Source organism: Rhododendron vialii, chromosome 13a, assembly GCF_030253575.1.
Source record: "Rhododendron vialii isolate Sample 1 chromosome 13a, ASM3025357v1".
Taxonomy (NCBI): Eukaryota; Viridiplantae; Streptophyta; class Magnoliopsida; order Ericales; family Ericaceae; genus Rhododendron; species Rhododendron vialii.
The window spans coordinates 8,374,324-8,390,426 of NC_080569.1; the positions used below are offsets into that span (position 1 = coordinate 8,374,324).

Genomic DNA, 16,103 nt, shown 5'->3' on the forward strand with positions numbered 1-16,103 from the left:
TACAACTAAATTAATCGCCATTGGTAAGAAAATAGGGTTGTAGTTAAATTACAAAGGCAACAATAAAAATATGCGACGATTGGTATGGTGGTGATTACGATGGTAGTGCACCAGTAGGTGGTCTTAGGGGTGTGACATGGTGGTCGTTCGTATTAAATGAGTAATACTTTAAATGGTAAAGATGGGTGGTAAAGTAGTGGTCAAATTGGGCAGTTTACTCTAAAATATTTCGCTAGGAAAGAGTAATAGCCCTTGGGTCACGAGACGATTGACTAACTTAGTATTTTTGTGAAGTTATGGATTGCAGCTGTATTTTAAATCATAGAAGGACTGACATCGCTAATTCAAATATATGGTGGGGCTGTAATTGTAATAATCTAAAGAAACAAAGCACTGTTTGGCCCTTCACTTTCCACTCCTACCACAGCTACAAACAGTGCTCGTCAAAAGGGGTTTGTTTCTTCTAACACTACCAACCAACGCTGTTGACCATTTGGCCTACTATTTTGGGAAAGCTGAATCACGGATAGAGAGAATTACATTAATACAATACCGGTAAGAAAATTTGGAACCAAACATCACCTAACTAATTAGAGCAACATGCCATAAATGGCCAAGCTCAACAAATAGTACCACAAGACTCCGTCACTCCGTTCACGATAGTAATTAATTTATGTATCACAATTTTTTGGTTTTGTCATTGTTCAATTTTTTTTTGCATTTGTTAGTTTTATACCAACTTTTATGTGATATGAGTGAACAAAGACGAGAGGAATTGGAAAAGTAAAAAAATTTAACTTTTACACTTGTATTTTGGAAAATATCCAAAGAAAAAGTTGTGTAAAAGTTTTTATTTTTATTTCTCTGATTCCTCTTGTCGTTACTCACCCATATTACATAATAGTTTGGTGTAAAACTATCAAATGCAAAAAAAAAAAAAAAAATTGAATAGAGACAAAACCAAAATATTATTCTGCATAAGAATTATTGAATAAATTATTCTGAATAAAGACAAAACCAAAAAATAAGCCACTTGGCTTATTTTTTTGTTCTTATTCAATTTTTTTCGCATTTATTACTTTTTTGTCAATTTTTTGGAGATTATTGCTTCTTCATGACAAGAGGAATCTAAAAAGTAAAAAATTACGATCGAAATCTATTTTTTTTAATAAAGACGAAAAAATTGGCTCATTGGCTTATTTTTGTCTTTATTAAAAAAAATTAGGTTTCGATCTTAATTTTTTACTTTTTAGATTCCTTTCGTCATGACGAAACAATAATCTCAAAAAATTGACGAAAAACTAACAAATGCGAATTTTTTTTTGAATAAAGACAAAAAAAATAAGGCACTTGACTTATTTAGCCGAACGGCCCCTTAATCACTAGTGTAAGGGTAAAACTACATCTTCGTTTTCATTGTATCATGCCAATCAAATGGAAACCTAACTGTTTTATTTTTAGCGGAAAATTAACTGACATGAGAAATTACGAGAACGGAAAGTTAGTATTTTTATAGTGGTAAAAGATCTTACTTGAAAATGATTGCAAAGAATATTGGGAACAATTCTCTGCGGGTGACACAGCAATATCTGTGATATTAATCATGTAGAAATTGATTGTTTAACGCCTAGCGAACTTCGCGAAATGGACATCCATGAAATACAAGTTATATTTTTTGGCTTGCCACGCAAACGGTTAAAATATCAGATTCGGTTAGAGTTGCGGCCGGTGAATCAAACCTCACCGGACCGGATTTTGATTGGTCCCCCAACCAAGAAGACTCAATTAAGAATTATATTCGTACGTTTTTGGTTCTCACTCTAGTCTCTTCCCACCACTCATCTCCCTCCCCAATGAATATCTCTCTTTGTGCCTATATATATATATATATATATATATATATATATATAAATTTGTAAGTTCTTTAATTCTTTTTTCTTTTTAAAAATGCCTACAGATGCATCGATGGGAGGGAGGGAGAGATGAAGAGACTTTTTATTGTTTTCTTTTTTAAAATTACGAATCGTGGGAGATAGATGGAATCAAACCCAATAAAGCTGGAGATTTAATTCTTAGTTAATTCATTAATAGAGTTTTATTATTATTATTTTTGTCTATAAAGATGTATACACAAAATTAGAGATAGGTCTCGTGGAACTGAATACTAAATTATCACACTAGTATTTTATTTTATTTTTTTATCATCGTATACATCAGCGGGGTGTTAGGGTATCTACAATGCTATAATCAAAAATTGATAACCAAAAGTTGCCACATCAGCTTTTGATTATTCATTTAAGAGATTGCTAAGATTAACAATGTACATTATCTTTTCAAACTACAAAAAACTAAAAACCGTAAACAGTAGAAAATATTTTTGAAACTAATAAAAATTATTTACTAGAAATAAAAAATAGTTTTTGAAACTTTCTTTTTTGGAAAAAAAACTATTTTAAAAAAAAAACTGTTTTCTAAAAAAAATAATTTTTAGTAAAATAATTTTTTTTGAAAATATTATTCGAAAAGAAAGAGAGAGGAAAAGGGAAGAGAGATAGAACATTTTTATATAATAATTGGTATATTTGATTGAGAATATGTACGGTCTGTTAAATTTGATTATTGTCAAAAGGTTACTAGTTTTGGTTATCCAAAGCCTAAAATTTGATGATTTCTAAGGAGATTTTTAAGTTTGATTATAGCATTGTAAGCCATATTTTGCACCAAAATTGTTAACTTTAAAAATCTTTTACTTTTGATTATAGCATTGTGGATACTCTTATTAGTATGTTAGTTCACAGGAAGTTTTAGAATTTACCATGCTGTTTCAAAAAAAGTTTTAGAATTGGGAAAATGACAGCTCATGACGTGTTTTGATAATTAATACCCGCCAAGAATATGCTAAGAACATTTGGTAATGTTGAAAATGTCCTTAGCGGGTATTAATTATCAAAACATGTCATTGACTGTTATTTAATTTACCATCTGGGACAGGAGCCCATTGGTATCACACCAACATTTGACAATGTTGTTCCTAGAAGTAAAAAGAGATGGTGAAAATAAAAAATTTGTTTGAGCCATCTTTTGGTGTGATCGATTCGATCGGATAGAAAGTCGTTACAACAAATGTGGCACAATACATGACAAATTTATAAAATCACTATCGATGTAACTTCGAGTTGAAGATGGTTTTATTGGAGTTATATTTAGCCAAATTATGGCGGCTTCTTCTTCTTCTTTTTTATCAACGATTTTTTTTTTTTATAATCTTTGAAATTGTTATAAAAACTAACGGAGTAAAGATCCGATCCGAGACCCAAATTCAAGATTGACAAAGAAGCCAAGCAAGAGAACATCTATTGAGACAAGCCCACATCTATTGGGCCAAGCCCATGACACCAATTGGGCCCAATTATGGCCTTGGTAAAATAAATAACTTTTGGATCGGATATGCTCAAATCTCATCAAAGAAACTCGGCAGATGAAAAAACAGAAAAATTACGGGTCAGTCTAGGTAATTGGCCCATACAATTGGCTATTTTCTTTTTCTTTTTTACCTCTTTTGCAAAACCCGTCTCCTTATTTTAATCAGCCACATAACAAGAGGGTATTATTGACTCACATGAAGAATCGTTTTCCAGTTTAGATTTTAGCTAAATGAACCACATGAGAGAGGGTTTTTGTTGGCCCACAAGAGCAAATTGTCTTCCTATTTGGATCATCTGTCTGTTTGATAAAAGTGTTTTCAAAACGCTAATGCTCTGTTATTGATCAATTCGATCTGTCTCTGTTTCACATGCACATGCACACGTTCTGGCCTGGAATGGTGCATTTCCATAGTCACTTGCAATACTGCTGGCTTTTCAAGTTTTCATTAATCTACCCACTGAAAAGACAAGCACATGCCGCGGCGTTTATCTGCTTATTTAGTTACCCAATTGACTATTCCACTCAACCATTATAGAGTAATTAATCGGACTCCCAGGAGTAGGCGTTATCTACGTGGTACTTCCAATTGTTTACGTAGCGGCAAATTGTGCGGTCGGAATTTCGTCACTCCTTTTTGTTGAGTAGTCGGAAGACAAGGAGTGACAAACATTATGTGGTGACGATATTTTCTATTCTATTTGCGATAAGTAACACATGACAATTCACATCATAGGACATCATCTATGTAGTTTGAATCTTCATTTTCATTTAGAAAGTTCCAAATGGAGGCCCAATCTAATCCAACAAATTTGGGCTCTCAAAGTAAACCTACGTTGAATCTCTTTTAGAAAATGTATATATATTCCACGGCTTAACAGTATTAAAGGTGAGTTCACGCTATAACGAAACGGTATTTTTGGTATTTAGTTCAGAAATATCCAGAAGAGCGGTTTTATTCTGTACTTAAAAGAAAGCCCTAAAATAAATTGTTTGCAGGAATTTGAACTTTGTGAACGAAATTTTTTGCAAGAATTTGAACTTTGTGAAATAATTAAGCGTCACAACGTTTTTCTTTCTCCTATATTTTTCTTGTGCCCATTGTAAAACCAAAGGATAAACATCAGTTTTATGGATTGGTTGTTAAATTACTTAAATAGTAGGCCTATCAATGGGCTGAATCTGAATTCGATAAAATCCAAATTCGATAACCAAAATCAGATCCAATAGTACATTTTTTATCCGAACCCGAAACTAACGGATGGAATTAGGATATATCTGGTCCGAACCATTCGTGTATCTGATCTGATAATTTTACTTTTGATTTATTGGAGGGTTATGTAGCGGTCTGACTCAATATTTCATATTCGGATCTAGATTGACTTAAACGAGTCTGTGAAAGTCGAATTAAGATCAAATTCCAATGAAACATAAAATTGTTTGTCAAATGAAACACAAAATGTATAACCAAATTGGGATAGAGCCTCCCTCCCATTCATCCCATTTTTGTTACGGGACAAAAGTCCTTAGATAGCATGACTTGTTGAGTAGACTGGTTGGTAGGTTTGGATCCAGATTGACTCAAAATGATTTTTGGACACTGTCGAATTCAGATCAAATTCCAACATCTTGTAATCTGATCAATCAGATCGGATTATAAAAACACATAAGAATGACAGTCGAAAACTCATTTTAGTCGAAGTGCACATAAGCTAGTTCAGATACCTCGGTTACCAAAAAAAACACGGAAAAAAAGGGAGAATGGACTTGCATGTCTAATGAAACATAAAATGTGGGGAGATGTTATGGTATCCTCTAGTCTGGGGATACCGTATCCCCCTATAACAAAACCACTTGAAGGCGTAACATCAACCATTCGAAGACATAACAAAAAACCACAAAAGGCTTAACATTTTAGAAAATGGCATCACATTTTCAAACCGCACGGCATGACACAAGACAATTTTCAAAAATGGAATAACACTTTTAATATTTTAAAGTCATTTTTTTTACAGTGTCTTCCCATTGTAACATTAAACACTCAATTGTATAACATTAACCATTTAATGGTATAACACGTTATGATTTAGGGATACAGAAGAGGGGGACGTATTAGTTTTTTCCATGTAGGTATAGCCAAATTGAGATAGAGCCTCCTATTTAGGCCCCGTTCCGTTAAGATTCTTATTTTCTAAACATTTACTTCTCATTTTACAAGACAGATCACTCTCTCACACTACATTATTTTTAATTTTAAAAATAAATATTTTAGTTAAGCGAATTATTCCATTTTTGTTACGTGACGAAAGTCCTAAGATAAGGAATGACTGGTTGGGTTAAATGGGTAGACTGGTTGGTAGGTTCGGGTTAAATGGGTAGACTGGTTGGTAGGTCCGAACCTTTTCAGGCTAAAACAAGCTATCTGAACCAAGCTAATGGCCGGACAAACCTCCAGAGGTTCTGACTGGTCGAGTTTATCTCGTGCTTTCCTTTTCGGTCCTATCTCAGGCTAAAACAAGCTATCTGAACCATTTATTTTATTCAGCTTGTCGAGTTTGTCTTGTACGTCAATAATTAGGTTTGGGAGACATCTTTATTACTAATAACAAAAAACGGCCACAAAAAGATTAACGGATAGTATGCAATTGAGAATAAATTCCAAGACGAGTCTCGTTTATGGGATTACCAATATCTGATCGACGTAAATTTTCTCTAGCATCATTTGCTTAACTAGCATAACAAAATGAACAGTTTGGATCACCTCTTTCGACACAGAATGACCTAAACGAACGCATGGGGGGCCTGTCGTGTCTCAAGACACAGGAGGCTTCCCCCACTTCCATTTCAACCCTCTGATCATGAACTCATAAACTTCATTAAACTAACGGTCAACTAGACCTTCCAACAACCCATAAATAAAAGTCATCTCCAGCTCTTCTTTCACAAGAAAAAACTGATCAAACTTAGAAGTCTTTGTTCTTCTTGCAGTGTTGTCATCATATATTAATTTCTTCTTCCTCGGATTGTTGATTTTAGAAGACCGAAAAGAAAAGAAAAGAAAAATGACAAAAGATAGGAATATAGGGGTGGCCATAGATTTCTCTAGTGGAAGCAAGATGGCTCTGGAATGGGCTATCGATAATCTGGTGGCCAAAGAAGACACCTTGTTTCTGATTCATGTGAAGCCCTCCGAGGGGAACGAATCGCGCAGTTCTCTTTGGTCCAGCACCGGTTCGCGTATGTGTTATATAATCTGGTTAATGATCTCCTTGATTATGTGTCCTGTTTAACAGGTTTTTTGACATGATCTGATTTTTTTATTCATGGTTGAATTTTATGCGTTGTAGCTCTGGTTCCATTGGCTGAGCTTGGCGATCCGGATTTGGTGCAGAAATATGGTGTCAAGTTTGATCCTGATGTTCTCGGAATGGTTGACACCATTTCCAGACAAAAAGAGGTTTAGTTTCCCTCTGTTTTTAAATTCGGCAGTGTCAAAATTCTACGATTCTATGTTACAATTTCACAAGTGTTGAGGTAAAATCCAGACGTAAACTCTAAGCCTTGTTCGTTTTGGGGTCTTAAAATATCTCTCAAAATCCAAACCGAACAGGGCCTAAGTGTATGTTTAAGTAAATGTTTGTTTTCTGAATCCATAATGTAATATACATGATTTTTGTTCCTTATTCGAACTTTAGAACATGTCTCATAAAAATAATTAAAGACATGGAATTTCGTATCATCAGACTATCAAGAGATTCTTTAAGTACATGATATAAACTTTCGAATTGATTTTTTCTTTTTATGATAACTGATATGTCGATACACTGATATGTACGATACATAATACATGGAAAGTTCGATACATAAACGTAGCATTCGGGAGTTTGAATTTTGAGTTTCAGGTGAAGGTTGTGGGAAAGGTTTACTGGGGAGATGCCAGAGACAAACTGTGCGCGGCTGTTGAAGAACTGAAGTTGGATTGTTTGGTCATGGGAAGCAGAGGACTTGGCACCATCCAAAGGTATTTTTCGCGGGTATATTCTTTTTACTTATGCGATTCTGATCTATCTCCATCGGTACCTTGAATCGTTTAATTTTTTTTTAACCGACGTAGTGCCATTTTTTGCTTCGATTTGATTTTTGATAATTTGAACTTTTGAAGGATTGTTCTGGGGAGCGTGACGAACCACGTCATGACGAATGCAACTTGTCCCGTAACCATAGTAAAGTGAAGGATACCAACAACATCCATGGCCTTCTGATTTTCCTAATTCCGGATGGTGGTCGTATTAGTGTGTATCATTGTGGTTGTTTCGGTTTGTTTGTTTGGCGATCAATAAAAGTACATCCCCAACCGTGTATATAAGCCAGCAGAATCAGATTCTGGATCCAAAGGCATTGCTGAGGATTCCAAAGAACACAAAAAATTTCCTTCGGGTTGGAGAAAACTTTTTGATTTTACCAAAAAGTTGGAACATACTGGTATATATTTGTAATCAGGGATGGAGCTAGGGAGAGACCAGTAGGGGCGGTCACCCCTGCAAGAAGAAAAAGAAACACTACTATTATATGTAAAAAAAAATTTCCTATGAAAGTATATAGGCTTGCCCTTGTGTAGAATTTTGAAAAAAAAAATATAATTGTAACCTTTGAACTACGAGGATGTCAATATTAATTACTAAAGGCTAAGGGCTAAAATATAACAAAAAATAAAACTATAGGGTTAATATTGTGAATATTCAAGTAATAAATTTCCACATTTCGTTAGATGAGTTTAGTATTTTACAGTTTTATTTCTTTTTGTCCTAAAATCTCAATGGCACATCAAATCTCCCCACCCCACCCCCCCCCCCCCCCCCCCCCCCCCCCCCCCCCCGCGTGCACGCTCTCTCTCTCTCTCTCGGCATAAACATCTCCAATTGCTAAGACATCGAAGGCAATTTCGAGAAAATAAAGACAGAGAAGAAGAGATTTTGGAAACCCTAAGTAATTTTGGTGAAATTTAAGTTGTAGGTATGTCTTTTCCCAATTGTTGTTCTAGACTTCTCCTAATTCTTTATTTTTTGACTGGTAAAATCAAGTAACATGAAAGTCTATGTACAGAATTCGTCCAGTTGTGATGAATGAAAAAGAAGAAGATGAACAATAAAGAAAAACAAGACACATACATCAAGATCGATCTCATTAGTTAAACCGATTTATGTATTTATATTATTTTGAATTTTAATGTATTTACGTGATTATGCATGTATATTTATATTTTTTTTCTCGCATGCATGGTTGCCCCTGAATGGTGAAATATCTGGCTCCGTCCCTATTTGTAACAAGGAATGGTTTCTTAAAGTATTCTTCGATGGTTTCTCCAAACCAATAGCAGCATTTTTTGGCTTGCTATGCAAACGGTTGAAATATCAGATTCGGTTAGAGTTGTGGACGTTCAACCAAACCTCACTGGACCAGATTTTGATTAGTCCCCCAGCCAAAAAGACTCTATTAAGAATTATATTCGTAGGTTCTTGGGTCTCTCTCCCCACCATTCATCTCCCTCCCCAATGATCTCTCTTTGTGCCTATGTGCTGGGAAAAACTATCCCAAAAACCACGAATATTTTTTCCTCTTTGTGCAAATAAAGAATAGGCTAAATATTGCAAACCACAATAACAAGCAAATCTAGGAGTTGAAAGTAAAATAAGCAACAAGCAAACCACTAGACACCGGAATTTATACAATTGACTCTTTATCTATATTACAAAACCCGTCTCCTTTACCTTTTTTTTTTTTTTTTACGGAGAAACAACCCTATAATCAGGCTACTAAATGGACCCAACTGCGCAATCCAAACCTCCCGGGGAGCTAGCACTGCCACATCAGTCACGGCCCTCCACTTACTTCGGGATATTCATCCGATGGGGAATCCAACCCTAGGGAGTACTCTCAATGCTTGGGCATCCGCCCGAACCACTGCGGCAGCCCTTGGGTGTGTCAACTCCTTATTTCAATCAGCCACATAAGAGGGTATGATAGACTCGGGGAGTGCTAGGTATAAAGAAAATGTACCCAAAAATTACCCCAAAAAGGCAAATCAACGGTACAGATGCACTTCAAAGTGAATCCGTGCCATTGATTTGCCCTTTCGGAATAATTTCCGGGTACGGGGTAATTTTCGGATACGTTTTCTTTGCAATTACAATTTCTCTATTGACTCACATGAAGAACTGTTTTCCAGTTTAGATTTTAGCTAGGAGGCTAATGAACCACATGAGAGAGGGTTTTCGTTGGCCCACATGAACAAATTGTTTTCCTATTTGGATCTGTTTGGTAAAAGTGTTTTCAAAACGTGAACGCTCTGTATTTTGGAGAAATTTTTCAGTGCCGAGCGGGTGTATCCCACGTGGTGCCCGCTCGGCACTCTCGAGCTGTCCGATGTACTTTTGGACGACTCAGATTGAAACATTCTCTCTTCTCTCAGCCTTCCTTTTTCTCTTTCCAAATCCGAGCCGTCTAAAATCGCATCGGACGATTCGGACGTGTCAAACAGGCACCACGTAGTACCCATCCGGCACTGAAAATTTTCTCGTTATTTTGATCTGTCTGTTTGACATGCACATGCACTTGCACTCGCACTCGTACACGTTCAGGCCTGGAATGGTGCATTTCCAAAGTCACTTGCTATGCTTTTCAAGTTTTCATTAATCTACCCACTGAAAAAACAAGCACATGCGGCGTTTATCTGCTTATTTAGTAACCCAATTAACTATTCCACTCAAACATTATCGAGTAATTAATTGGACCTCCGGGAGTTGGAGTTGTCTACGTGGTACTTTCAATCATTTACGTAGTGACAAATTATGCGGTCAGAATATTGTCGTTCATTTTTGTTGAGTAGACTGGTTGGTAGGTTCAGATCTAGATTGACTTAAACGAGTTTTCGACTGTCGAATTCTGATCAAACTCGAACGTCTTGTAATCAAATCGGATTACAAAAACACATAAGAATGACTTGTCCAATGAAACAAACTAGTCAAATGTAGGGAGATGGTATGGTATCCCCTAGTCTGGAGATACCGTATCCCTCTGTAACATAACAACTTGAAGGCATATGTTAACCATTCAAAGACATTGCAAAAAAAAAAACCCCACAAAAGGCTTGACATTTTAAAAAATAGCGTAACATTTTCAAACCACAGAACGACATGACATTTACCACTCGAAGGTGTAACATTTTTGAAAAATAGCATAACATCTCGATGTGATACAGCCTTTTCTAGTTTAGTTGGGAAAGAACGGCGAAGTCCATTCGAACCGTCCAATGAAAAATAAGAGGACTCCCGAGAGCCCTTAAATTACGAGAGTCAATCGAAACTGCTTAGTATGATGCAGATATTTCGACTTCCGCCGGAGATGCCACTTTGACCTATGCTTCAAAGGTTGACCTTGGAACTATATTCCCAGGCCTGGCGGGATCTGCTTATGCGTATGTGTCGACACGCTTTGAGTCAGTTTTTCTAGCTTAACGAAGGCGGGAATCCCTCTCTCTGATACTTTTAATATTTTTAAAGTCATTTTTTTACGGTGCCCTCCCCGTCTTAAAATTAACTACTCAATAGTATAACACTAGCCACTCAATCGTATAAGGCTCCGTTCGGCTAAATAAGCCAATTGGTTTTTTTTTTTTGTTGTCCTTATTCAATTTTTTTCCGTATTTGTTAGTTTTTCGTCAATTTTTTGGGGATTATTGTATCGTTATGACGAGAGGAATCTAAAAAGTAAAAAATTATGATCGAAATCCAATTTTTTTTAATAAAGATGAAAAAATTGGCTTATTGACTTATTTTTGTCTTTATTTAAAAAAATTAGGTTTCGATCATAATTTTTTATTTTTTAGATTCATTTTGTCATAACGATGCAATAATCCTCAAAAAAAATTGACGAAAAACTAAAAAATACAAAAAAAATTTGAATAAGAATAAAAATATAAGCCAGTTGGCTTATTTAACTGAATGAGACCTAACATTAACCATTTAATAGCATAACACGTTACGATTTGGGATACCATAAGAGGGGATGTGTTAGTTGTTTCCATGTAGATATAGCCAAATTGGGATAGAGGCAATTCTCCGTTCCGCTAAGGTTCTTATTTTTTAAGTACTTATTTCTCGTTTGTCAGTTGGCTTATATATTTAACTGAACGAGACCTAACATTAACCATTTAATAGTATAACACGTTACGATTTGGGATACCATAAGAGGGGATGTGTTAGTTTTTTCCATGTAGGTATAGCCAAATTGGGATAGAGGCAATTCTCCGTTCCGCTAAGGTTCTTATTTTTTAAGTACTTATTTCTCGTTTGTCAGTTGGCTTATTTAACTGAACGAGACCTAACATTAACCATTTAATAGAATAACACGTTACGATTTGGGATACCATAAGAGGGGATGTGTTAGTTTTTTCCATGTAGGTATAGCCAAATTAGGATAGAGGCAATTCTCCGTTCCGCTAAAGTTCTTATTTTTTAAGTACTTATTTCTCGTTTGCCAGTTGGCTTATTTAACTGAACGAGACCTAACATTAACCATTTAATAGCATAACACGTTACGATTTGGGATACCATCAGAGGGGATGTGTTAGTTTTTTCCATGTAGGTATAGCCAAATTGGGATAGAGGCAATTCTCCGTTCCGCTAAGGTTCTTATTTTTTAAATACTTATTTTTCGTTTTACAAGACAGATCATTTTCACAATACATCACTCTTAATTTTTAAAAAAAAATATTTATTTTAATTAGCGCAAAGGGTTTGGTGACAAAAGTCCTAAGATAGGATGACTTGTTGGGTTAATTGGGTAGACCGGTAGGTCCGAACCTTTTCAACTTGATACCACCATTTTAGCACACGGAATTGGATCTGCTGACATATTTATCTCTCTCAACCTCTGTTTCCTCAAAGATCCCACTCTCTCTGTCAGATAGATTTCTATCATAGTAAACCTTTAACTACTTTTTATAACTGGATGTCCGGACTAATTTGCGCGCAACTCTCCAAAGTTCGGAGTCCCGAAGTTAATGGCCGAACAAACCTCCGGAGGTTCCGACTCGTCGAGTTTGCCTCGTGCTTTTCTTCTTGGTCCCATCTCACGCTTAAACAAGCAATCTGAACCGTTTATTTTATTCAGCTCATGAAGTTTGTCTCATACGTCAATAAACGGCCTCAAAAAGATTAACGGATAGTATGCAATTGATAATAAATTCCAAGATGTGCCTCGTTTATGGGATTACCGATATCTGATCAATGTAAAATTTTCGGTAGCATTGTCTACATAACTAGCAGAACAAAATGAACGATTCGGATCACTTTCTTTCAGCACAGGATGACCTAAACGAACGCATAGCTGGCCTGTTGTGTCTCAAGACACAGGAGGCTTCCCCCACTTCCATTTCAACCCTCTGATCATGACCTCATAAACTTCATTAAACTAATGGTCAACTAGACCTTCCAACAACTAACACATAAATAAAAGTCATCTCCAGCTCTTCTTTCACAAGAATCAACTGATCATACCTTCAAACTTAGAAGTCTTTTCTTCTTCCAGTGTTGTCATCATATATATTAATTTCTTCTTCCTCGGATTGTTGATTTTAGAAGACCGAAAAGAAAAGAAAAGAAAAGAAAAGAAAAATGACAAAAGATAGGAACATAGGGGTGGCCATAGATTTCTCTGGTACGTGGAAGCAAGATGGCTCTGGAATGGGCTATCGATAATCTGGTGGACAAAGAAGACACCCTGTTTCTGATTCATGTGAAGCCCTCCGAGGGGAACGAATCGCGCAGTTCTCTTTGGTCTGGCACCGGTTCGCGTATGTGCAGTGGCGGATCCAGGAATTTTACATAGATGGGTCACCTCTCGAGTATAAAACTGGCCCAGAGATTTCAAGTACAAATATGGGCTCTCGATAATGTTTTACAATAATTAAAATTTATAAAATCACTCAAATAAAATTAAACCTTTGTAAAATTAAAATTTATGTTTTACACATAAATAATGTCTTACCACTGAACCATCAGTCATTTTCAATAGCAATACAAACATATTATATTTATCATTTATTATGAAGTCAGCTGGGTCACGTGACCCAGCTGGTCTTACATTGAATCCGCCCCTGCGTATGTATTATATAATCTGGTTAATGATCTCCTTGATTATGAATCCTGTTTGACAGGTTTTTGACATGATCTGGTTTTGTTTTGTGGTTGAATATTTTACGTGTTGTAGCTCTGGTTCCATTGGTCGAGCTTCGCCAGCCGCATTTGGTGAAGAAATATGGTGTCAAGTTTGATCCTGATGTTCTCGGAATGGTTGACACCATTTCCAGGCAAAAAGAGGTTAGTTCCCCTCTGTTTTAGTAAACTCGGCCAGCTTCAAAATTCTACTATTCTATGTTATAATTTTGCTGTGTAACCATAGTAAAGGATACCAACATCCACGGCTTCTGATTCTCCTTATTCCGGAGACGGCGGTATGAGTGTAGCATTGTGCGCCCGATTTCTGTTTGTTTTTGCGATCAATAAAAGTACATCCCCAATTGTGTATGGGCTCGGTGATACTTTAATTGCTTCAAAATGTCTTTCTTGTGAATAACAAACCATTTGTGGGTCCGACTTCGGCGTCTTGGCTCCCGGCGACTTTTGATTTGTTTTGTTTTTATTTTTTCTATATTTTCGAACCGATAGTATCCGCTTTTGTTGTAATGTTTTCTTATATATATTAACTGCATTTTCTGAGTAGTCGAAAAAAACAATACTCCAATTCACACTTGTGCACAGCAGCACAGGTGCTATCATGGAGCAAAATAACCACTTCTTGTCGCTGAGTTTGAAATCTGCATGTTTTTCCTAATAGTATCCGTTCTTTAAAGGCTTTTATTACCTGCTGTGATTTTGACCGTCTGCTAAATCGATATCGATCATCCTGTTATTTCTGCGTTGCATAAAAAATTAGCTGCTCAATACATGGAGTGTGACAGAGGAAAAAAATAGTGCCTGCGATCACCTAGCAGAGATTAAGTTATTTACACCGCTGGTGTAAACTTTTGTTTCTTCCTAAATTATATTGCGCCATGTAGGGGTGTTACAAAAATCGACGAACCAAAAAAATCCTAAAAAACCGATCGATTGGTTTGGTTTTCGATCGGGGTGATGGCGGAATTTTTCCGGACTGGACCGGACCAGATCGAACCGAACGACTATATATTTTACATTAAAAAATATAAAATATTTATATAAATATATATTTATATACACTTTAAATTAAATAGAAATTTTATACTTCGGGCAGACCGAAATCCCCGACCGAACCGAACCGACCCCACCCCTAACCGAACCGAACTCAACTCCAGTCGGGATGGGTCCTAGAAATATTTGGACCGAACCGAATCAGTCTTCGGAAATTTCACCCCAAACCGAACTGAAATCACCCCTAGCGCCACACCGCCATTTTCTATTAATTGGGACTACTCTTCTAACGACATGGCGCAACGTAATTTGATTTGGAAAAAACGAATATTTACACCGCTGGTATATATAATTTATTCTCTCTCAAGCGTCGAAAAAACGCGGACACGAAAGAATGTTTATATTGCTGCTCGATGGCAAATGCAAAAAATCAATCTCTGAAACCCACTTTAAATATCTGATTCTCGCGCAAAGTACCACAACAAAGTCGTTGTAGTATAGTGGTAAGTATTCCCGCCTGTCACGCGGGTGACCCGGGTTCGATCCCCGGCAACGGCGTTTTATTTTTGCATTTTGCACTTTTACCAACTTTCCATTTTTCACGCCATATCCTTTCCATTTTTCTAACTTCAACGCCACTCCTCAGTTCCAGAAAACCAAAAGCAAAAACAAAAATGATAAAAATCCATTTCTTTGAATCCTCCTTCTCATCCCCCTACCTTCAAAAAAAAAAAAAAATTTAATGAACACCGCCGCCGCCGCCCGCCACAATCTCCGCACCACCAGCATCCACGCGATGGCCTTGGACGGCATAGTAAACGTCAACTCCCTCTTCACCGTAGCCACCTTCCTCGGCCTCGCCCTCAACCCTGCCAACCTAACCTCCACCCTCCTCGACCCCACCAAATCCTCCTCCTCCTGCGCCCCGACAACCAGTGTCGCTGAGCACCTTGTGACCTTCCACGTCTACTCCTTCAGCTCGTTCCTCTTCTCCAGCCTCATCGCCTCGGCCCTCAAACAGGCCGTCAAGGCAGCCGACAATAGTGACAACCCCACGGCGCAGGTGAGCTTAAAGGCGCTTAGAGCCGGGACTCTGGCGTCGGCAGCTGGATCGGCTTCGGGATGCGTGTTTCTAATGCTGGCTTTGGTGGACTTGATTCAGATTAAGCTTGGGGTTCTGAGTTGTTGGAGCTGGTATACCTTGGCGGCTATTGCTCCATTGGTGACTTTAGTTCCTTCAGCACTTGTTGCTTACATATGTCTAGTGTTACATGCCTTTACGAGGTAAGTAATTCAGTAATTATACCGACACAGATTTTTCAGCACAAACAGCCCGCACAGATGGAATTTGGTATACTGGTTCTTTGTATTATCTAATTTGAGTGCTTGTTTGCAACAATCTGTGTATTAGACACGTTCAAAAACCACCGCAAAATGAAATTGGCAATGCTA

General features: G+C 36.9%; 2 protein-coding genes, 1 non-coding gene and 1 pseudogene across 3 annotated transcripts; all 4 read left to right on the plus strand.

Annotated features, from left to right (window-relative positions):
* The first annotated feature begins 6,339 nt into the window (after positions 1-6,339).
* LOC131314177 (universal stress protein PHOS32-like) lies at positions 6,340-7,871 on the plus strand. The gene is made up of 4 exons (XM_058342667.1): positions 6,340-6,660; positions 6,771-6,880; positions 7,326-7,444; positions 7,586-7,871. Exons 1-4 carry the CDS (start codon positions 6,486-6,488, stop codon positions 7,653-7,655), a joined length of 474 nt encoding a protein of 157 aa, XP_058198650.1. The 5' UTR covers positions 6,340-6,485; the 3' UTR covers positions 7,656-7,871.
* A 5,211-nt stretch (positions 7,872-13,082) lies between these two features.
* Positions 13,083-14,078, plus strand: LOC131313610 (uncharacterized; annotated as a pseudogene).
* A 976-nt stretch (positions 14,079-15,054) lies between these two features.
* Positions 15,055-16,066, plus strand: LOC131313392 (uncharacterized). Its single transcript, XM_058341680.1, has one exon. The coding sequence runs from the start codon at positions 15,394-15,396 to the stop codon at positions 15,937-15,939; it is 546 nt and encodes a 181-aa protein (XP_058197663.1). The 5' UTR covers positions 15,055-15,393; the 3' UTR covers positions 15,940-16,066.
* On the plus strand, positions 15,138-15,209 carry TRNAD-GUC (transfer RNA aspartic acid (anticodon GUC)). The gene has a single exon. It is a non-coding gene; the product is annotated as a tRNA-Asp (tRNA).
* Positions 16,067-16,103: the final 37 nt, after the last annotated feature.